The sequence below is a fragment of the Cervus elaphus genome, chromosome 19, assembly GCF_910594005.1.
Source record: "Cervus elaphus chromosome 19, mCerEla1.1, whole genome shotgun sequence".
In the NCBI taxonomy this organism is placed as follows: Eukaryota; Metazoa; Chordata; class Mammalia; order Artiodactyla; family Cervidae; genus Cervus; species Cervus elaphus.
Genome location: NC_057833.1, coordinates 64498609 through 64520651, shown reverse-complemented (window position 1 = coordinate 64520651; position 22043 = coordinate 64498609). Strand labels below are relative to the sequence as shown.

The window sequence follows — 22043 nt, the reverse complement described above, 5'->3', positions numbered from 1 at the left end:
TGGGGAAAGCTGTGACTGAGAAGGTACTCACGTTAGTAGCTAAGAACTCACATTATGTGATTCAACTTGCATACCTTTTAAAATTCAGTATGATTTACCAGACAATTATTAACAATTAAGGTTATATAACCACATCTCAAAATAGCTCTGCAGTATAGGAAGTCAGCAGGCTTTATAATGTGCTAAATAAGGAATTATCATATACACAGTTGAGAAACACTGACAGATTTCACCTCAAAGTGGGCCACTCAAGCACCATTATTATAGATTATGAGTTAAAATTCATTAGTGTCAGTATTTTCGCTGGAATGTAAAGTAGCACATTGCTCACCCTTAAGTTTTTCATTACTGGAGAAAACCAATGAATTTTATTGCAGTTTACATTTGACACAGATATAGATGATGGTTTTATAAATTTACTTTGAATAAATAATTTGGTTGCAGGGAAAGTGTTTCACCAAAAGAATGTTGTCATGAAAGTATTATATTCCATTATGGTCCCCTGATTTTATAAATAAAACCCCAGTGTTTTAAAGGCAGGTGTAACCTATTGCTTTGAATGATTTGGAACCTTTAACCTGACCTGGAAAACTTCATTTTACAGGAACTGGGAATCTGTTTTCTTTACATGTAGTTGTTTTGAACACTGGGAGTACAAAGAAGAAGGAATCGTCTGAAAACATCTGATCAGAGGGTGCTTTGAGTAGTCACAGGATTATTTCTTAGATAAAACTATTATGGGGATCATTGCTTCAAAACTTTCAAAAGTGATTTTGCCTACTTACCAGTTTTGGCTGTGCCGGGTCCTTCGTGGCTGCATAACTTTCCCTAGCTGCGGCGAGCAGGGCCACTTTCTAGTTGGGGTGGTGGCTCCTCATTGCCGTGACTTCTCCTGCTGCAGGCTCACGGGCACGCTGGCTTTAGTAGCAGCGGCTCGTGGGCTCAGTGGTCGTGGCTCCCGGGCTCCAGCGCGCAGGCTCAGCAGTCGTGGCTCCCGGGCTCCAGCGCGCAGGCTCAGTGGTTGGGGTTCGCGGACTCCAGCGCGCAGACTCAGCAGTCGTGGCTCCCGGGCTCCGGCGTGCAGGCTCAGGAGTCGTGCTGCACGGGCTTAGGTGCTCTGCAGCCTGTGGGATCTTCCCGGATCAGGAATCGAACCCGTGTCTCCTGCGTTGGCAGGCAGATTCTTTACCACTGAGCCACCAGGGAAGCCCAACAGTTTTTATATCTGAATAGTTACACATGAGTTAAATAGTGTCGCTAAATTGATGGGATTTAAAATTAACAGGTGACTTTTAAGAAATGGCTTATTTCTTTGTTCTTTCTCGACAAGGACAATACAGCCTTCTGAAGCTTTTTTTTTTTTTTTTTTTTTGAGAGGGTATTTTGACAGGTTCTGGAGATATCGTGTGCATTACATCCATTTGGTCGTGCTGGAAAGTTCTATGGTAGCATTAAGTAGTGGCTTCAGTTAAACAAGGCCCAGAGAGAATGCTGTGCACCCTGTTTTTTTCTGGGATGGGGCTAACAGTCCATAAATCCTAGGGGATTAGAGTATTGCAGTGACACATTTATGATAGTGTTTCTTTTTATTCTTCTTTCATGAAGAAGTTCTTTCAGCCTGAAAAGTATTTATTCAGTTCAGTTCAGTCGCTCAGTCGTATCCGACTCTCTGCGACCCCTTGGACTGCAGCACACCATGCCTCCCTGTCCATCATCAACTCCAGGAGTCCACCCAAACCCATGTCCATCGAGTCGGTGATGCCATCCAACCATCTCATCCACTGTCGTCTGCTTCTCCTCCTGCCTTCAATCTTTCCCAGCATCAGGGTCTTTTCAAATGAGTCAGCTCTTCGCATCAGGTGGCCAAAGTATTGGAGTTTCAGCTTCAACATCAGTCCTTCCAGTGAACACCCAGGAGTGATCTCCTTTAGGATGGACTGGTTGGATCTCCTTGCAGTCCAACAGGGTGTAACATAGAGTATATAAAAATTCAGGGAGTCTTTAGAGAACTTTCCCAGTATGACCTCATTTTATCATTATAACAACCCTGTGAATCAGGGACTGTAAATAGCACATTGGGGTGTAGGCATTTTTTAATTCCTATTTTACAGGTGGGAAAACTGAGGGATGGAGAAGGTGCAATGCCAGCTCACATCTTGTGACCCATCATATTTCCATGAGTAATTCCTAAACTAGAAAGTCTATAGACTGCTGGATTATTTTGTTCTACCTTGGAATAAAGAAGACCATTTCACAGCTATAAATAAGAGGTCTTTTGTGACTGATTGACTTTGCTGTTTTTATTAGCAAAATTCCGTAAGTTGTATCCATAAATGATGTCGTTTTCTCTTTCCTGTCTCTTAGTCTGTCATTTCCCTTTTGGATAACCTTAAAATTACCTTTGCCAGGCTCCTCTGTCCATGGGATTCTCCAGGCAAGAATACTGGAGTGGGTTGCCATTTCCTTCTCCAGAGGATCTTCCCGACCCAGGGATCAAACCCAGGTCTCCCGCATTGCAGGCAGACACTTTAACCTCTGAGCCACCAGGGGAAGTCAAAATTACCTTTACAATCCTGTAAAACTCTTATCCTTTGCCTTTAACATTTAAGGTTGACATTCTTTCTTAGGAAATTATAAGTCTTTTTCTTCTAAAATTTATGTTAATGAAGCCAAGATTCTAAACTTATTAGAAGAAGTGAGATGGGTTTGCAAATTGCTTTCAGAATCCAGTCAGTTTCAGCCTTTGAAGCTCACCTATGACTCCTTACAGACCTACATTTTTGTTAGGGACACCTTCATCTGAGGAATTAGAGGGAAATTTAGGGACTACCGCCCTTTAAAAGAGAATCACTTTTCTCATCAGAGTATTCATTGTATGTAGCACATTTGCAAACAGGATCTAGTAGACAACCTGTGGTTAGATGTGAGTGGATCACCTATAATCCATTTGAACTGTAGTTCTTACCTCCATTCCTCTGTATTTCACTTTCTCTTTTACTCTGGCCACCTTAAACTTTTCTCTTTGTATTTATTTTTCAGCAAGTTGACTCCAGTAAGATAAGTCTAGGAGTGCGTGAATGTATGATCGTGCTTGAGTTTCTTGGATCTAATTTTGGAAAATTCTAGGGCATTATTTCTTCTTATGCTGTGTTCTCTCTCTTTTCCTGCTAGGACTCAATTTTCACATATGTTCTGCAACAACTCTGGGATGCGCTGTTTTACGTTTTTTACTTTTAAAATCTCTTTGTGTTTTATTTTGGATAATTTCTGTTGACACCTTTTCAAATTCACTGACTCTTTTCTTGGCTGTGTTCAGTCTGCTTATAAACCTATCAAAGGAATTCACCAGCTCTGATACTTAGAGTTTTAAAATAGCATTTCCATTGAACTGTTTTTTTATAATTTCCGTCTTTCTGCTGAAATAGCCCATTTTCATGAATAGCTCCTGAATATTGTCTACCCCCATTCTTTTGTATATTAATAATAGTTGTTTTAAAGTCCCTGTCTGAAAGATCTAGGTCACCTCTGAATCTGACTGTTCGTTGCTTTGTCTCTGTTAACAGTGGATTTTTTCCTTACCTTGTATGTGTGTGTCTGTGTGCTATAATTTTTACTGAATGCTAAACATCATCATCATGTTTAATGGAGACCGAGGTAAATAATATCTGCTCAGAAATGAACGTGCCTCTTCTTTTTGTAGGTCCTTATTGTTTGGGGAAGTTGAGTCACTCTAGTCAATAACTGATCTGGGCTTGTGTTTTAAGTTGCCGTTGTTACTTTGAGTGCCCCACTGGCTTCAAAGCCCTCCACCTGTGGGCCACGCCACCACGGGCACTGGCGTCCTGGGGGGTCACAAGAGGTTCCTGCTCTGCCATCGGCTTTCAGCGGCAGACGCCTGTGTCAGAAAGAGGTCTCTTTCCAGTGTCGCCCCTCCCCCAAGGTACACCGCTTACCACATGGGGCTTGGCTTCTGCCGGACTCAAGAGGACTTTCAGTCCCCCCGATCTAGTTTCAGTCTTAGGCAGCCCTGTGCACCTGGGGCTCAGGGCTGGGAACTTGTGGACATCCCATCCTGCTGCCCGAGTCAGCCAGGCTCCGCTGCACCGTGGTGCCTTTCCCCCTTTCGCTGGTGGAAGCAGAGTTCTGCTTTATTGCTGCAGGCTTCTGAATCCAAGGGGCTTCTGCCCTTCGCCGAGTGGCCCAGGGGGAGAGCGGGCTTGCCGAAGTTTCCACTGGCTTCAGGCTCTTGCTTCTGGATGGGAGCGGGGCTGGGGGTGTAGTTGAGCTCCATGGTGACCCCTTCTCCTGCTGCATTCCTGGGCCCTGGGGAGGTCTCCCTCCCGCTCTGCCCCCATCTTCCTTGGGAGCAGCCCATGAGGCTCCCCGGGCATGCCATCTCCCCCTGTGTCTGGGGCTCCCAGTTACCCAAGCTGATGCCGGGAGCAGCGCACACTTGGCCTTTAGGGTTTCCTTACCGTCCTAAGTGATTTCTCAGACACGCTTCCGTGACGGCCCCCTTCCTCCCCTGCTCTGCAAACTGTGAAACGACAGTGTCTGTGTCTTTCCTGTCCTCGGAGGGGCTTCTGCTCCTTGGCATTCAGAGCCCTTGTGACCTCGGCTCTCTGATGGGTATGAGAAAGGTGGTGACTATGTTGACAGTCTGGTTTGTTTATTGCCGAGTGGGAGCAACATTCCCTTTCGGCTTTCTGCCTCGGAAGCCACCATCAGAGCTGGACCCGCCTGCCGTGGGGACTCTCCGGACGCCCACTGGCTCCCAAGCCATCAGTAGGTCAGTGGGGGTGCATCCTTGGGCTGAGCAGCTTTCTGTCACTCACATCGAAGGGCCCCTCCATGTGAGCAGGAGGCAGCAGTTGACCGTACCTCGCTTTCCTTCAGGTCATTTTATTCTTTGTCGGTTCATCTGACGCGGTGAAATGACCTTCGGAGTGATTGGTTTTGCTCCAGATCTTTTCTTTTTTTCCCCCTTTTGCTCATCTTGGAGAACACATGAAAGTTTTAAGGATGTATGAGGAAACCTTGCAAGGTAACCCTGATGTGCCCAGCATGATGTATTCCTTCAACTCAGAGCTATTGTTATTGAGCTGCAGAAAGGTCAGGCCTTGCTGTGCCTGCTTATGGGGCTGCAAGTTGCTTCTGGGGTGTTTTGTTTTCTTAAAGATAGATGTTTCTTTAACTCAGTGTTTCTAAACTCTCTGTAATTCCCAGACTCCCTTCAATAAACATAAAGATCTCATACTTTTCTCTAATGTTACCTATAAATCAGATTAAATAACTGAACTCACACAAACCAGAAGAATAAATGGCTGCTCCATCCTCACGCTTCAACCCCTGTTCTGTTAGTACCCCACCCCCACACAAGAACCACCGCTCCTTCTGCCAGTGTGTGAATCTGGATGTTGATTCGTTGTTTTCTCCTGCTGTTTACTGAGAGATGCCCTGATAGCTCAGCTGGTAAAGAATCCGCCTGTGATGCAGGAGACCTGGGTTCAATTCCTGGGTCGGGAAGATCTGCTGGAGAAGGGATAGGCTACCCACTGCAGGATTCTTGGGCTTCCCTGGTGGGTCAGCTGGTAAAGAATCTGCCTGTAATGCTGAAGACCTGGGTTCCATCCCTGGGTTGGGAAGATCCCTTGAAGAAGGGAAAGGTTACCCACTCCAGTCTTCTGGCCTGGAGAATTCCATGGACTGTATAGTCCACGGGGTCGCAAAGAGTTGGACATGACTGAGTGACCTTCCCTCTCTCTCACAATCAAACAGAAAATGAAAAGATATCAGCTAGAAATACAGGAGGGAGACCTTCCTGGTGGTCCAGTGGTTGAGAACCTCCCTTGCGATGCAGGGGACGAAGGTTCGATCCTGGGCTGGGGAACTGGAATCCCACGTGCTGCGGAGCAGCTGGGCCTGCACACGGGTCTGGGTGGGAGCCCACAGGCTGCAGCTGCTGATGCCCAGGTGCTGTGGAGCTCTCGGACCACCGCTGAGCCCTGCCACAACTGGGGGGGTCTGCGCTCTGCAGTGAAAGATCCTCTCTGATGCAAAGAAGACACCACAGGCCACTGCTGAAACCGCCACGACTGGGGGGGGGGGGTCCCTGCTCTGCAGCGAAAGATCCTGCCTGATGCAAGGAAGACCTCACGTGCCACAGCTGAGACCCAACACACCCAAATACATCAGCAATTTTGAAAGGAAAAAAAGAAGGACATGCAAGAGGAATGCAGTGGGACTCGGGAGGCCTGTCCCTCCCAACCCGACAGCAGCTCCTGGTTCTTGAGGCCAGACTGTGGCTCCTTGGATGGGTGTCCCCTTCCCCAGGAGGTGCCTCGGTGCTCTCGTTGGAACCGAGCCCCTTGGGGCCGGCCAGAGAGTGAGGCCCATGTGTCTGTCTCTTCATTCCAAGATGAGAGTGTATGACGCTGCCCACACCAGTTACGGACTGCGCCCTCTGAAATACCCACTTAGTGCTCAGTTTAGAGGCGAAGAGGTAGTGACAGGCTTCTGTTACATAAAGTAGGCAGTCTTGTTAGAAGTAGGTATGTTTTTCCACTGGGCTCTGTGTGGCCACTTCCCTTTATAATGTTAAATATAAGTTCTCTAAAGGTTTTCATTCCTCCTGAGTTTGCTGCAGTGCGGAAGAGCTTGCCTATTGCCTCCTTCTATCTCACTGCTTTCACAAAATTACTCCTGGTCCTGAAGTGTTATTCTTGGTATGTGTGGGTTAAATGTATAAATGAATCTTTCAGCTTCTGTCCCACTCAGAATCTGTGATCCTTTATCGAGAATTGAGAATTTCAGGGTTGGTGCAGAGGTGGGTTCTTTCAGTAGCTGGTCATCGTCTACACGAGACCTCACTTTTGTGTTCCTTCTCTTGGAGTGAAGAAGTGCTGATGGAGTGGCAGAAATGCACCAGTGGACCAACTTTATTTACAGGCTGTGGTTGTCACCTCTCAGAAGCTCAGGTGACACATGCTTACAACATTCAGAGCCAGTTCTGAAACGTCACTTGTACTATTTTAAAAAGTATTTGGAGGCATTTCCATCTCAGCAGAAAAGTATGTCTTTTTACTCTGGTGTTAGGAGATTTAGTGCACATAAGTTGTTTGCGTTTAGTCTTCCTTTAGCTAAGAAACTGTAGGTGTAGCACATAGAGTTTCATCACTTTTTAATTTTAAATTTGAGCTCACTAACATTCGAAGGCAACATAGAAAATAGATTCCGATTCTGCTGCAGACGAGCCCCTTAGCTGAGGCACATGATCTCTGCTAAAAGTGAAAGCCAGCGGAAATAAGTACGAGCGGCACCAAGATTCTGGGACAATAAAGGCAAGGAAGACAATAGCGAAGATCAGAGAGACTACAAGCTGCTTCTTAGAAAAGATAAACAAAATTGATAAACCTTCAGGCAGACTCATCACGAAAAACAACGGAAAGCACTCAAATCAATGACACTGGAAATGAAAAAAGGAGGTTACAACTGACACCGCAGAAATACACAGGATCATGAGAGACGACTAGAAGCAGCTATAGGCCAGTAAAACAGACGAGCTGGAAGAAGTGGGTTCGTTCTTAGAAAGGTACAGTCTCCGGAGCAGGAAGAGACAGAAGATGTGAACAGACCAATCACGAGCACTGGCATGGAGAACGCCCGACAAACAGGAGATTCTGGGGCAGACTCAGGCAGGTGGCGGCCTGGGTCTCCTCCGAGAAGCCCAGTCCCCCTCTGTCTGCACGCCCTTCCTTTCTCGGGGCTCCTGGGGGCCGGCTTGCCCTCACGTCCTGCCGCCACTTCCAGCCAGGGATCCAGCTCCTGCCAGCTCCCCAGTCGGTCTCTAGGCACACACACCTCTCCTTTGATGCTTTCTCATAGCTATATCTGTCAGCGGGGAGGGAGAGATAACCCTGTGCATTCAGGCCTCCATGGGCTGTAGAGAGAATAGGGTGGTTCTTGGCAACAGCCGATGGAGGGGAAGGAGGGAGGCACAGTCTCAGGTTAGGGGAGTCCCTCCTGTCTCTGCCTTAGCCTGGACTGGGGGGGGCATCGTGTGCGTGTGCCAGGGTCAGAGCCCTGAACTCACTCAGCAAAGCCTGTGAGGAGCAGGGTCGTGTTTCTGCCGCCACGAGGATGCGGCTGAAGCCGCTGCTTGTCCTGCGGATGTGGGCGTGCAAGCACTCGTGAATGTTACTAACCTGCTTTGAAATTTGGCTTTTCCCTCTGAATAGCAAAGAGGTGTCTGGGTTCCAAATATGTTGTTGTAATAAATTAGAAAGTGGTGGTCCAGTATTAAATGATATGTTGAGAATGACAGAATAAAAGATTACAATGCTGAGAAAATGCTGTAGACATATTTCAGTGAATGAGTGGATCAGCACCTCCATTTATCTTTGTGATTTCTTTTTACTAGTGGCAGCTTTGAGAAATAATTTATAAAAATTATAAAGTTACTTAATTAGCATGTTGTCCTTATGAAAGTTGAAAGCGTGTTGCAGGTAAAGACAACCCTCATTCTGAAACTCATGCATTTGTTTCATGTCCTTATGCATGGCTGCTTATAAACTTAATTTCATGCCAACTTGCTTAAATAGATAGAATACAATCTAAATTTAAGGGATTGGAACAGCTATAGTACAGCATGCCTTATGGATACAATTACTGCAGTTTTAATGTCTTCTGCACTTTATTGTTCTGAGGATACAACTGTAAAAAAATACTCTGCCTTCCGGCTTTTCTATTTTGTCTTGGCATTCAGATCACAAAAGCCTCTCTGGTTCATTTTGAAACTTTGAGGGAAACGATACCTGTGTGATTTAAAGTTTAAGTTTAACTACCTTCTGCAAATTGCTTTTGGAAGTATAGGTAGTTGAAAAGTAAAAGTGGTTTTAAATTTCAGACTTAACGAATAGCTTAATCAGTTTTTAAAATGTAGAGGTTTTATTCAAAATAGATTCTCTCCAGAGCAGGAAAGTTAGAATGCCTTTGTATAATATTTTGCATGCTCTTTACTTTATTGCCATGAAAGTCATATAATCCCAACCTTGCTCTCTGTTTCTTATTTATGAATATAATGACTTACTGAAAATTGATCACTAATTTCACATACCTCCTGAGAGGCAGTATCAGGTTTTAGGTTTAAACTGTGAAAGATGTGGTGAGGCCATTTGAGCATTTTTTTTTTAAATAAAATAATAAAGATGTCTGTACAGGGTAAGAGCTTAAATACACAGATAGATGTGATGATCAGCTCTGGACACCCATTACATCATGCAGGAAAGTTGAGGAATGATACAAACTGCCGTAGATGTAGGTGCTGCCTGAAGTTCTCACTTGGTAGTGTTAACAGTCTGCTAATGTTAGGAGACTTGTTCTAAATACTCATCTGGCGCTTGGGAGCAGGCTTTAATAAATCGAACTCCAGAATTTTAGAAGCGCCGCCACCCGAACTCTGTCCTCCCACCCAGACTTAATATAATGGCAGAAGTAAAACCATATCTATTTGAAGTATTTAGGAGCGTGACTAATCTAATATGAGACTCTGAAGAGCCAGGAATTGCTGCTGGAACTCCAGGGTCTACTCATGTAACACATAATTTAATGGCTCATACCGAGTTTTCCAGATGCAGTCCAGACAGCTCAGTGAGTCCATGTGGTTAGGGAGTGGTTTTAAACTTTACTGTACATTCCCGTTTCCTAGAGTGATGCCTAAAATGTAAATGCCTGGGCATCAGCCCTTGGAGAGCTGGTTCCATGGGAATTCTGAGGCAAGTGGTCTTGTGAGAGCCTTTTGAGAAGCCTGGTTAGGAGAGGGGCATCCAGCCGGGTCTGCTGAGCGGCAGTGTAACCTGTGTGTGACGTGGGCCTGCACGGGCCTTAATGCCCTCTACGACCTTCTTAAACTCAGGTTCTGAACACCAAGTCCTGCTTGGTCATTTTCCCCCTGATCCCTGCAAACCATGTGGCCAATTCTGTATGCAAGCTTTTATTGTGCATTGCTTTTAAATCATGCCTCTTGACATTTACGGATTGCAATTATTCAATAATGATTTTTTTACCCGTCTGTATTAGGCTGTAAACACAGAGGCCACTTCTAAGCTTCAGAAGTGAATGAGCACCATGCATTACGGGACATACAATAGCAAATCCTAAGAGTATGAGTCTTCTCCCAAGGAAATTACGTTTCTATTGCTAGTCTGGAACACAGAAGCCTACCTTTGTGCACTTCTAATCCGCTGTGGCTTTTTCTCTCCTAGGATGGTACAAAACAGAAACGAGAGCGGAAAAAGACCGTCTCCTTCAGCAGCATGCCCACAGAGAAGAAGATCAGCAGTGCAAGTGACTGCATTAACTCCATGGTGGAGGGGTCTGAGCTCAAAAAGGTCCGCTCCAACTCTAGAATTTACCACAGGTATTTCTTGCTGGACGCTGACATGCAGAGCCTGAGGTGGGAACCATCCAAGAAGGATTCCGAGAAAGCCAAGATTGATATTAAGTCCATCAAGGAAGTGAGGACGGGGAAAAATACAGACATATTCCGCAGCAATGGCGTTTCCGACCAGATATCCGAAGACTGTGCGTTTTCCGTCATCTATGGAGAGAATTATGAGTCACTCGATTTGGTTGCCAACTCTGCAGATGTTGCAAACATCTGGGTCACGGGACTGCGGTACCTAATTTCTTATGGAAAACATACCCTTGACATGTTAGAAAGTAGCCAGGACAACATGAGGACTTCCTGGGTTTCACAGATGTTCAGTGAAACTGATGTAGATAGCCTGGGACATATAACTCTGTGCAGTGCCGTGCAGTGTATCAGGAATCTCAATCCTGGCTTAAAAACAAGCAAAATCGAGCTGAAGTTCAAAGAACTGCATAAATCCAAGGACAAAACTGGTACTGATGTCACAAAGGAGGAGTTTGTTGAGGTTTTCCATGAGCTTTGTACTAGACCTGAAATTTATTTCCTTTTAGTTCAGTTCTCAAGCAATAAAGAATTCCTTGATACCAAGGACCTGATGATGTTTCTGGAGGCAGAGCAGGGCGTGGCGCACATAAACGAGGAGATAAGCCTTGAGATTATCCACAAATACGAGCCATCCAGAGAGGGTCAGGAGAAGGGCTGGCTTTCCATAGACGGGTTCACTAACTACCTTATGTCACCCGACTGTTACATATTTGACCCAGAGCATAAGAAGGTCTGTCAGGACATGAAGCAGCCTCTGTCTCATTACTTTATAAATTCATCTCACAACACATACTTGATCGAGGATCAGTTCCGAGGCCCCTCTGATATCACAGGGTACATCCGAGCTCTTAAAATGGGTTGCCGGAGCGTGGAATTGGATGTCTGGGACGGGCCGGATAATGAGCCTGTGATTTACACGGGCCACACCATGACCTCTCAGATCGTCTTCCGCAGCGTCATCGACATCATCAACAAGTATGCCTTCTTCGCTTCCGAGTACCCGCTCATCCTGTGTTTGGAAAATCACTGTTCCATCAAACAACAGAAGGTCATGGTGCAGCACATGAAGAAGATTTTAGGAGACAAGCTGTACACAACATCACCCAACATCGAGGAATCTTACCTGCCGTCCCCAGACGTCCTGAAAGGGAAGATCCTCGTCAAAGCAAAGAAGCTGTCCTCCAGCTGCTCTGGGGTCGAGGGTGATGTCACTGACGAGGACGAGGGGGCGGAGATGTCCCAGAGGGTGGGCAAGGAGAACTCGGAGCCGCCCAACCACGTGCCTGCCAAGCGCTTCCAGCTCTGCAAAGAGCTGTCAGAGCTGGTGAGCATCTGCAAGTCCGTGCAGTTCAAGGAGTTCCAGGTGTCCTTCCAGGCTCAGAAGTACTGGGAGGTCTGCTCCTTCAACGAAGTGCTGGCCAGCAAGTATGCCAATGAGAACCCGGGCGACTTTGTCAATTACAACAAGCGCTTTCTGGCCCGGGTCTTCCCCAGTCCGATGAGGATTGACTCCAGCAACATGAACCCGCAGGATTTTTGGAAGTGCGGCTGTCAGATCGTGGCCATGAACTTCCAGACCCCGGGGCTGATGATGGACCTGAACGTGGGCTGGTTCCGGCAGAATGGGAACTGCGGCTACGTGCTGCGGCCGGCCATCATGCGGGAGGAGGTCTCCTTCTTCAGCGCCAACACCAAGGACTCGGTGCCGGGGGTCTCCCCACAGCTGCTCCACATCAAGGTCATCAGCGGGCAGAACTTCCCCAAGCCCAAAGGCTCGGGCGCCAAGGGCGACGTGGTGGACCCGTACGTGTACGTGGAGATCCACGGCATCCCGGCTGACTGCGCGGAGCAGAGGACAAGGACCGTGCACCAGAACGGGGACGCGCCCATCTTCGACGAGAGCTTCGAGTTCCAGGTCAACCTGCCCGAGCTGGCCATGGTGCGCTTCGTGGTCTTGGACGACGACTACATCGGCGACGAGTTCATCGGCCAGTATACCATCCCCTTCGAGTGCCTGCAGACGGGCTACCGCCACGTGCCACTGCAGTCGCTGACCGGGGAGATCTTGGCGCACGCCTCCCTGTTCGTGCACGTGGCCATCACCAACCGGAGAGGGGGCGGCAAGCCTCACAAGAGGGGCCTTTCGGTGCGGAAGGGAAAGAAGTCCAGGGAGTACGCGTCCCTGAGGACGCTGTGGATCAAAACTGTGGACGAGGTCTTCAAGAACGCCCAGCCCCCGATCCGGGACGCCACGGACCTCAGGGAGAACATGCAGGTAGGCCGGGCTCAGCCTCCATGGAGGCTCAGGAGGCTGTTAGAGGGTTTCAGCGAACAGCTGTGTATCTGACCTCAAGTACTTTGTGAATTCCAGTTACTTGTAAGAATGCTCACCCACTGATGTCATTTTGTTTTCCCCCATCATGGTAAATTTGCAAAAGGGCAGTTGGCCCTTCAACACGTTGATGACACTTGGGAATGAGCCTGCCTTGTTGCTGAGTCCATAGAAGGCCCTGGTCCCTGGTAGACCCTAAGCAACGGTGCCCATCTTTTCTAAAAGCGTAGGTGGGAATCTCTCCTGTTGCTGGGTATTCCTGAGCTGGAGCACTCAGACAGACCATCAAAATGAAAGGACACGGCCCCATCCTTTCTTGTGGGGTGGTCCTGCCGCGGGAATGGCAAGTCTGTAAACAGCCAGTGTCTGTCTGAGTGTTGAGCCTGCTCTTGACTCAAGCCCAGGAATCTAATTGTTTCAGTAAGAGACACATGACGCCTGTATTTATTAGACATCTAAGATAGTGACCACCTCTGGACCGCATAGCGACTAAAAGCAGTCAGTCAGGATTGTGTATGTAGTTAAGTATCGTCCACGTGTCTAGCAGGATACGCGGGCTGCCAGCGATGCAGAACAAGTCATGAGGGCTGCCACACACACACACACACACACATACATACCAGCCCCAGCACACAGACACACACACACCAGCCCCAGCACACAGACACACACACACAGACACACACACACACACCAGCCCAGCCTGTCCCAGTGTATGTCCATCCCAAAGATACGTGTGTATAAAGACATACATGTATATGTTTTAACTATTATGAGCAGAATGCCAGCAGCAAGTAAAACAAAAAGACCTGCCCGCAGCAGAGAAATGGTATCGTTTGTCTCAAAGCAAAAGCATAACAGAAATACAGAGGGTGTCTCCCTGTCTCCGAGGCTGCCATGGTCGTGGACCTCAGCTCCCGAGGCTGGTGCGGTCGTGGACCTCGGCTCCAAGCAGGCTGCAGCCACACCCGCGTGTGCGTGAAGCTGCGTGTGTCTGCACTGTGAGTGCGGTGTGCAGTCGGCACTGCGCCTGGGCCGCGGAGCCTGAGTGAGCAGGACCCCGCAGGTGCCTGTGGTTGGGGGGTGGGCACTGGGAAGGGGCTGCGGGCAGGGAGCGGGAGACGAAACGACCAGGACGACAGCAGGTGGAGAAGAAGTTAGGGGGCTCTGAGGGCCCCACAGTGCCCGCAGGAAGGACTGTCACGACCGTCAGCATCCAGGATGCTCAGCTTGATGACCGTATTTAAAGTAGCATTGATCAAACATTTCCATTTCAAACCGATGTGCTGCTCATCTCCAAGGACTGGGGCATTTGAGCGCAGAAGGCACAGGTCTGGGCGCCTCTACCCCTGCCCTCTGGGTGCCATCCTCAACCCAGGTCGGGACCCAGGCGCGCCCGGATCTCCCGTGTTTCGGTTAGAATGTGCCTGTTACGGCAGTGCAGGATCGAGAGTGTCGATCTTGTCCTGAACCGACTTCAGGTACCAGCCTGATCCCTTCGCCTGCCGGCTGCATGACCCCAGACGGACGGGAGAGGCCACAGCTGAGGCTCGGTCCCCTCGGGCCCAGTGTGGTGGTGGAGGGTCAGACGGGGCCACGTGAACATACATGCCTCCGAGCGGCACTCAGACGCCCGCTCACGGCCTTCCACAGTGCGGAAGGGCTTCCTTTCATGGGTATTTCCATGGCCCATCGCTAGTGATTAGAAATAAAGAAGGCAGGAGGAGGAGCAGTGGGACCCCTGGAGACGGGGCGATGGGCAGGGCAGGCCATGGTCCCCGGGTCTCCCGCCTGAAACTGCAGCTTCCCCGAAGTCCCTCTAGCTTTGGAACCAGTGGGTGTGAACAGGTGAGAGGGACTCGGGTTCCTGCCTGCCAGATGTTCCTCTCCTTTTTGGATGGCTGGCCTACTTGATACTTAGTTGAAGCCTGATTCCATTTTTTTCTCATCTTTTAGAAAGCAGAAGCCATTGTTTTGTTTATTTGCTTGTAATTGCATATCAACATTTGCACTGCTGTGAACTTTGATCTGAAAAGCAGCTTTGCCCTTCAAAAGAATTTAACTTGTTTGCCTTTTCTGCCCTTTGGATAAATTGGTGTTACAAATGCCTATGTCTGCGTTTACTTTGGAAAATAGCCCTTTTTCCCCAGGATAAAATAATCATTAACCACGTCTGTTGTAACACTAACTCATAACTGCCGAGCCAGTCAGGACCAGGATAACCAGGTGTGTCGAGGACAGCATCCCTGGGAAACTCAGCCCCTGGTGAATTACAGCGCGCCTTCTTTCTTCCCACTGAGCAGAACGCAGTGGTGTCCTTCAAGGAGCTGTGTGGCCTCTCCTCCGTGGCCAACCTCATGCAGTGCATGCTGGCTGTGTCTCCCCGCTTCCTGGGACCTGATAACACGCCCCTGGTGGTCCTGAACCTCAGCGAGCAGTACCCCACCATGGAGCTGCAGGGGATCGTGCCCGAGGTGCTGAAGAAGATTGTGACGACTTACGACATGGTGAGTGGCTCCTCCCACTTTCAGGGTGCCCCGGGGGAGAGGGGCGTCTTGGGCCAGTACCCCTGATGTGCTCAGGAGTTCTGGCTAAGGACTTACCTTTACCTGTGCTGGAAGCCTGACTCTCCCAACCTTGCTGCGTTTGAAAGACTTCAGAGTTTCGTTGTTGCTGTTTTAGAAAGCAGGATTCAGACACATGCCTCCATTGGATCAAATAGTAGTCAGCTTTTCAGGAATACATCTGAATTGCTTTCTAAAGCATACATGATTTTCGACACACATAGAGTAAGGATTTTTAAAAAATCTTTCCCTACAGTCAGCCATTGATTCACCCATATTTTGTTTTCATTTTTCAAACTGGCAGAGGTGAGAAAGTTAACTTTTTTTCTAAAATGCCTTTTAAATACCCTCAGAGGCAGGTGTTTCCACCATGTGCCTGGACCGTGCAATGCCCTCCCCCTTGACTGCAGCCCCCGCAGTGCCCATGATTGGTAATCAGCTAGCGTCAGTGAGGAATCCTCAGGACACCTAGAATGCTGCATTTTTGCACTTGAGGTCTGTCTTGCATTTTCTTAATCGCATCCCGCTCTCGCAGTCCTTTTTGATTGATTGTAACTCTGAAGGAGGTGTGGGCGGGTGAGCACCGCCCCTTGGAGCTCAGTGTAGCTGCAGCTATCTGAACCCCTGCATGTGCCAGCAGTGAGGGTTGAGGGTGGGGTGGGACACTCCCCTCCCAGATGGGCGAGGCTGCCACTTGTGCTCAGAGATCACAGGCCTCACCCACCCCACCTCCACCCTCGAAGTGGGCGTTCAGACCACAAGACAGGAGGCTGCTTCTGCTGTAGGCTGCTGTGGTCTGAGACGGATCGGGAGAGGCTGCGTGAAGTTTAACAGAAATGTTTGCTTGCTGTTCCATAAGTGGATCAGAAAGCAGCAACTCACAGGACTTGATACAATTTGAAGAAAAGACAAAAAGGCTTTCGATCAGCATTTCCCCACACCGTGTGCTGAGGAGCCTTGGTTTCTTAGGATGTTAATGTTTCCCCAGGGAGAAAGGATTCCGTGTTGAAATAATTTAGGGAAATACTGGTTTGAGTGAAATCAATCAGATGTCCTCTCTGCGGGACTCCGTCGGGCCCTTTGTTTGCTGGCAGTGGCCTTCCAAAGGCTGATGGGCGTAGCGTGCCCTGTTTCAGGCATTGAGTTGACCGTGGGGTACTATTTCCTAAAGCAAAAGTTTGGGAAGTATTTTTGTTTTTGATCTTCTTCACTTGACCTTATTCACTGAAGTCTTTGGGTGAATAAGCTTTGGAAGTGCAAATCAGAACAATGCAGTATTTTTTTTTCCTTTCCCCAGTTTTGTTGAGAAATAATTGACTCTCCTATGTAAGTGTAAGGTGTGCTGCCTGATGGTTTGATTCGCACATGTTGTGAAATGATTACAATGGGCTCAGCGAACATCCGTCTCCTCAAATAGATACAATTTTAAAAATAAAGAAGGGAAAAAAAACTTTTCTTGTGATGAGAGCTCTTAGTTTTCTCTCTTGACAAGTTTCCTGAGTATCAGTCATCTTGTACATTTCATTCCCAGGACGTCTTTGTCTTGTAGCTGGAAACGTCTGCCCTTTGACTGTTCTCCTCCGATTCTCAGTTCTCCACTTCTGGTAACCACAAGCCCCATCTCTTTTTCCATCAGTTTGTTTTTGTTTCTGTTTTACTTTCCACATATAAGAGAGATCATACAGCATTTGTCTTTCTCTGACTTATTTACACGTAGCATAATACCTTCAAGGTTCATCTGTGTTGTAGCAAATGGTAGGATTGCTTCATTTTTTTATGACTAATATATATATATAATACATGTGTATGCATATATATGTATGTCTCACAGCTCCTTTATCTATTGATAGACACTTAGGTTGTATCCATGTCTTGGCTGTTGTAAATAATGCTGCTGTGAACATGGGGTGCAGATATCTTTTTGAGTTAGTACTTTCATTTCCTTTGGATATGTTCCAAGAAGTGGAATTGCTGGATCCTATGGTAGTTCTATTTTTCATGCTTTGAGGATCTTCCTTGCCTTTTTCCCTAGGAAACTGTACCAATTTACATTCCCACCAATAATAAGAATGCAGTGTTTTAAACAGCTCATCAGTTCACTAGCTTAAGAAAAAAAGTGGCGTTTGAGGCCGATGCTTGCTATTTCCTGCTTTTTCCAGCTTAGAGTTCATGGTGACGTCAGATAAATAAGGACCGAACTGTGGACACTGCAGGCACGCTGCGGGGAGTGGCAGTCACCCCCAGACAGGAGGCTGGTGGGGCAGAAGTGTCTGTAGACTTCAGTGGGTCGGGGGTGGGGACGCTCTGTGCTGGGTGCTGGAGCGGCCACAGGCATGAACATATATGGCCCCTGTCCTCAGGGAGCCGTCCTGTCTGCTAGGATGGCAGTTGGAGAGAAAAGCATAAGAAGCTCATGCTGAGATTCCTTTGAGGGGAAAAGGGAAAGATAGGAAAAATGGAGAAGTCTAAAGAACCCTTCCATGCAGCGACTCAGGCTGCCTGGTTAGTTTTATGAGAAGCCCAAAGAAGTCGCTGATATCTGTAAATGCTTTTAAAACTTAAGCCACAAGTAGAATTGTTAGCTGCCTTGCAGATCTGTGTCGTTGACCAGCATCTAAGAGGACTTACCCGCTCGGGTGTCTCACGGGCCACACGGGACCGTTTCTTCCTGGTAACCTTTTGAACAGGACCTTCCTGAGAGTGGGCTGCGATGCCCCAGGGAGGCGAGAGCTGAGCCAGGGTTGGTACCAGGACCTGGTCCAGGCTGAGTGCAGAGCAGGAGGGATCCTGGTGAGGTTGACATAGCACCCACCGCGGTACTTGGAACAGGAGTTGCTCAGTGCCCCTTACTTCCCCACCCCACCCTCTCCCTGGGCTGGTGGATGAATACACGTATTATGTAATTCTAATTTGCTGGTGACTTTATAATTGTGTTGTTGCAGAAATGATAAGACAATTAGCTTGCTTGAATTTTTAAAGTTGTGCAATTAGTCTTACATAATGTTTAAATATCTGGGCTGTGTTATACCCCTAGTTTTAGTGATTTGTTCTATTTTTAATTCCACCTGGTAAACTAAGCCATAAAGTATCTAACTTAAATTAAAATTTTTATAATTTGCATTTAAAAATTGTCACATTGTTATAGCAACAGTATAGCTCTTATAATATTTTATAGTCCATTTATTGGTGACTTAATTACTTCTCACCTTGTGACAGTTAATTTATTAAAGCTACCTAAAGAACAGATGAAATATCCATGGGAAATGTAGTAAGGTCTTGGATAGCCTCTATTTTTGTAATGTTATATTGAGCTTAACCCAAAATTAGCCTTGGAAATAAGATCTTATTTCATTTTGCTGACTTCCCATTTATAGTCTGAGGACTCCAGATAAGATCTTATTTCCTTCTGTTGACTTCCCCTTTATAGTTTGAAGACTCCAAGTGCAGGTGTAGTTGGAGAAATGCTCCCTGCCCCCGCTGAGTCCTGCATTACTGTGCGTCTGTGCCCTGGAGGTGCCCCCAGTGAGGATGGGCTGGTGGTATCACCTGGGGCTGCTTGAATATGTACTTAAGCTCTCAAGATAGTGATCACTTTGCTGTGTGTAAACTCTCATGAATGAACTAGGGTGGCTGAAACGTCCCCATCTGTGAAAAAGGAGAGGCAGGGAAGGGGCTGACCATGCACTTGTGGGCAGTGTGGAGGTGGGAAGGAGGCACACAGCCTGCCTGCTCACCTCTGGTCCCAGCGTGATTATGAATAGCTCTCCCTTTAACCCTTACAGTTGTCCCTGTTTAGATAATCAGTTGTGTGATAACCCTGCCCATGGACCCCAGAGTGTTCTAAGGGCCCTTGTGATTCCCACCAACAGACAAGTCTTCAGAATGGTCCAGATCGTGTTTGTCTTACCCTATTTGTAGATCCTCCTTGGGTCCTGAAAGTGGCGAGGTTTGAGGCTGGGACCTCACTCGGGAAGGTGGGTGTCAAAGTCGCTCGGGAGCAGAGGAAGAAGTCAAGCTCAGACAGCTTCTTAAACCAGGCAGATGGGCTAGAAATAAGGAGGGGCTTGTCCGGAGAGTGGGAGCAGCCATGTGGTCACAGCAAGGGGGATTTTCTTCCTGGGAGGAGGTTACAGCTTAGTGGAAGAGAGTACGTGTATCCATAGATAGTGAGAGGAGAGATGCTAGATATTTTTAAATAGGTAAATAAATTATTTTGAAAAGACTCATTTGAAAAGACTCTGATGTTGGGAAAGATTGAAGGCTGGAGGAGAAGGGGATGACACTGGATGTGATGGTTGGATGGCATCACCGACTCAATGGACATGAGTTTGAATAAGCTCTGGGAGTTGGTGATGGACAGGGAGGCCTGGCGTGCTGCAGTCCATAGGGTCACAGAGAGTCAGACATGACTGAGTGACTGAACTGAAATAAATTATCTGGATGTTCGTGAGAGAGAAAGGTCAGTTTAAAGTTTAGGGCCTGGAAAGGCTTCAAGGAAACACTGGCCTTTGAGCTCGACCTTTACAAGTGAGTCAGACATCGGCAGGTGAAAGTAAGAAAGAAGACAGTTGCAGGCGGGTTCACAGGGTGAAACACGCTCAGGAATGGGAAGCACCTGTCCTGGGAAACTGACGCGTGGGCCGGGGGAGTTCCTGCACATGTTTGAGCAATCAGGGGCCATGCTCAGAGTCAGGATTTGGGGCTGTGAGAGGGCTGGGTGAGGGGGAGCTCAGAGGTCACCTGCCTTTATTGTGCAGATGAGAAAATGGAAACACAGGGGTGCATCCGGCTAACATCAGAACCAGCTTTAGGGCCCAGCTTGTCTCCTTGTCCAGTTTGTCCCCCATAGTCCAGATGAGGAAAATGAGCCGTGTGTGTGGTTTGTAGATGAATGATGAGTCTGCTCATAAAGCCCAAATAGCTCCAATAATCATGATCTGAAATGGTTCATGTGGGGCTCTTGAAGTCCCAGCTACCTTATTTCTGATTCTTGTTCCCTCATGAAGGCAGAGAACAATTCGTCTTGTGTACCTTGGTGTATTTTTTTTTTTTTAGTATTTATTTATTTTATTTTTGACTATCAGATTGCACCATTGGGGCTTCTCTCTAGTTGTGGCTCACAGCACATGGACTTAGTTGCCACATAGCATGTGGGATCTTAGTTCCCCAACCAGGGATTGAACCCAGGTCCCCTGCTTGGGAAGGTAGATTCTTAACCACTGCACCCCCAGAGAAGTCCCTTGGTGTATGTTAAAAGGCAGCTTCGATGAGCTTAAAATAAGGAGGACTGTGTTCAGTAGATTAAGTTCCACTCAAAGGAATCCAATGACAAGTATATCTTTTATATTCTTACTTCAGAAAACAGAAAATTTAAAGATTTTACTCAGTGCCTATGTAAATGAACTTGAATGCATCACCTGCTGAGAATTAAATATCATGGTTGAACTTGTTCTTTCGTGGGTTTAAAGGCTGGGTTGAAGAAGATCAGGATTATGTAACCTGAGTAAGAAACTCTGGTGAGCGCGTGGGTCCTCCATGATACCCAGCGCTCCTGGAATGGTCCCCCCAGGGTTTAGGACATCTCCCCTCTCCCATCGATGTGACTTCATTCATCACCATTTTATGCCAAAACGATGTTTACCATCCCTTTAATGTTGATGAAAGTACCGATTCAGCTCCCTAACTCTTATTGCTTATTTGTTTCAGATTCACCAACTACTTTCTGCTTAATTTTTTTTTTAATTGAGATCTGTACTAATACATAGAGACCAAGATGTCAGCATTCTTCCTCAACAGAAAACATTGGAAGTTTAAACATTTTGTGAAGAGTTACATGAAAAGAAAGTTCTCATTACAATTTTTTCATTGGTCTTTGAGGGCTGTATTCTGAGGGAAATAAACTGGATACAGAAAGGCAAGCCCTGTAGAATTCCACATATATGAGGTATCTAAAGTAGTCAAGTGCCTAAAATCATAGAGACTAGAATGGTCATTGTCAGGGTCTAGGAGGAGAGGGAAATGGGACATTATTAATTACCAGGCATGAAACTTTAGTTCCGTGAGATGGAAAAGCCATCTCACTGAAGACCTGTGTACCACCTGTGCCTCTGGTCAGCGGTAGTGTGTTATCCACGGAGCGAGTTAAGAGGGTAGAGCTCATGTTAAGTGTCCTCATCACACAAACATTTTTTAAAGAAAAAGATGTTTTTCCTGATTTTGCTGCCATGTTTCTGCACTCTGGAATATGCTTCAGTCATTGTTGTTAAACTGATGATGAAGTCCTGGGGAATGAGAGGAGAGAAGGGGAAAACGGAGAGGAGAGGACGCCCTGCTCTGTCAGAGACAGTGCGGTTGTTGACGCTCAGCAGTGGACTAGCAGGCTGCCATCTGCTCGGAGATACCCATGAATTCATTCCTGTCAGTGCAGTTCCTTTGTCTCCACTTTCTGTTTTAAGTTAATTTGTTTCTATCTTTTAAAGCTCTGCAAAAATCCTGATTTTAATTGCCTTCACGCTTAATTAAGAAAGCACTCTCTGGGGAATCCATTTATCCAGTAGAGAACAGTATTTTTTTAGTGTTTAAAAAAAAAAAAGAACAAGATGCTTTGTCTAAGAGCATGTTTGCTCACTGTGAATATTTTTACCTAAGTTATAAGTAGTCCCTTCTACCTCAT

At 47.1% G+C, this 22043-nt stretch overlaps 1 protein-coding gene across 1 annotated transcript in view; it reads left to right on the top strand.

The window, feature by feature from the left end:
- PLCL2 (phospholipase C like 2) overlaps positions 1-22043 on the top strand; it is a 213215-nt gene that overhangs the window by 109621 nt on the left and 81551 nt on the right. Inside the window, exons 3-4 of the mRNA XM_043875245.1 lie at positions 10263-12749; positions 15110-15313. Of these exons, the coding sequence (XP_043731180.1) occupies positions 10263-12749; positions 15110-15313 (2691 nt within the window). The remainder of the gene's footprint in view (positions 1-10262; positions 12750-15109; positions 15314-22043) is intronic.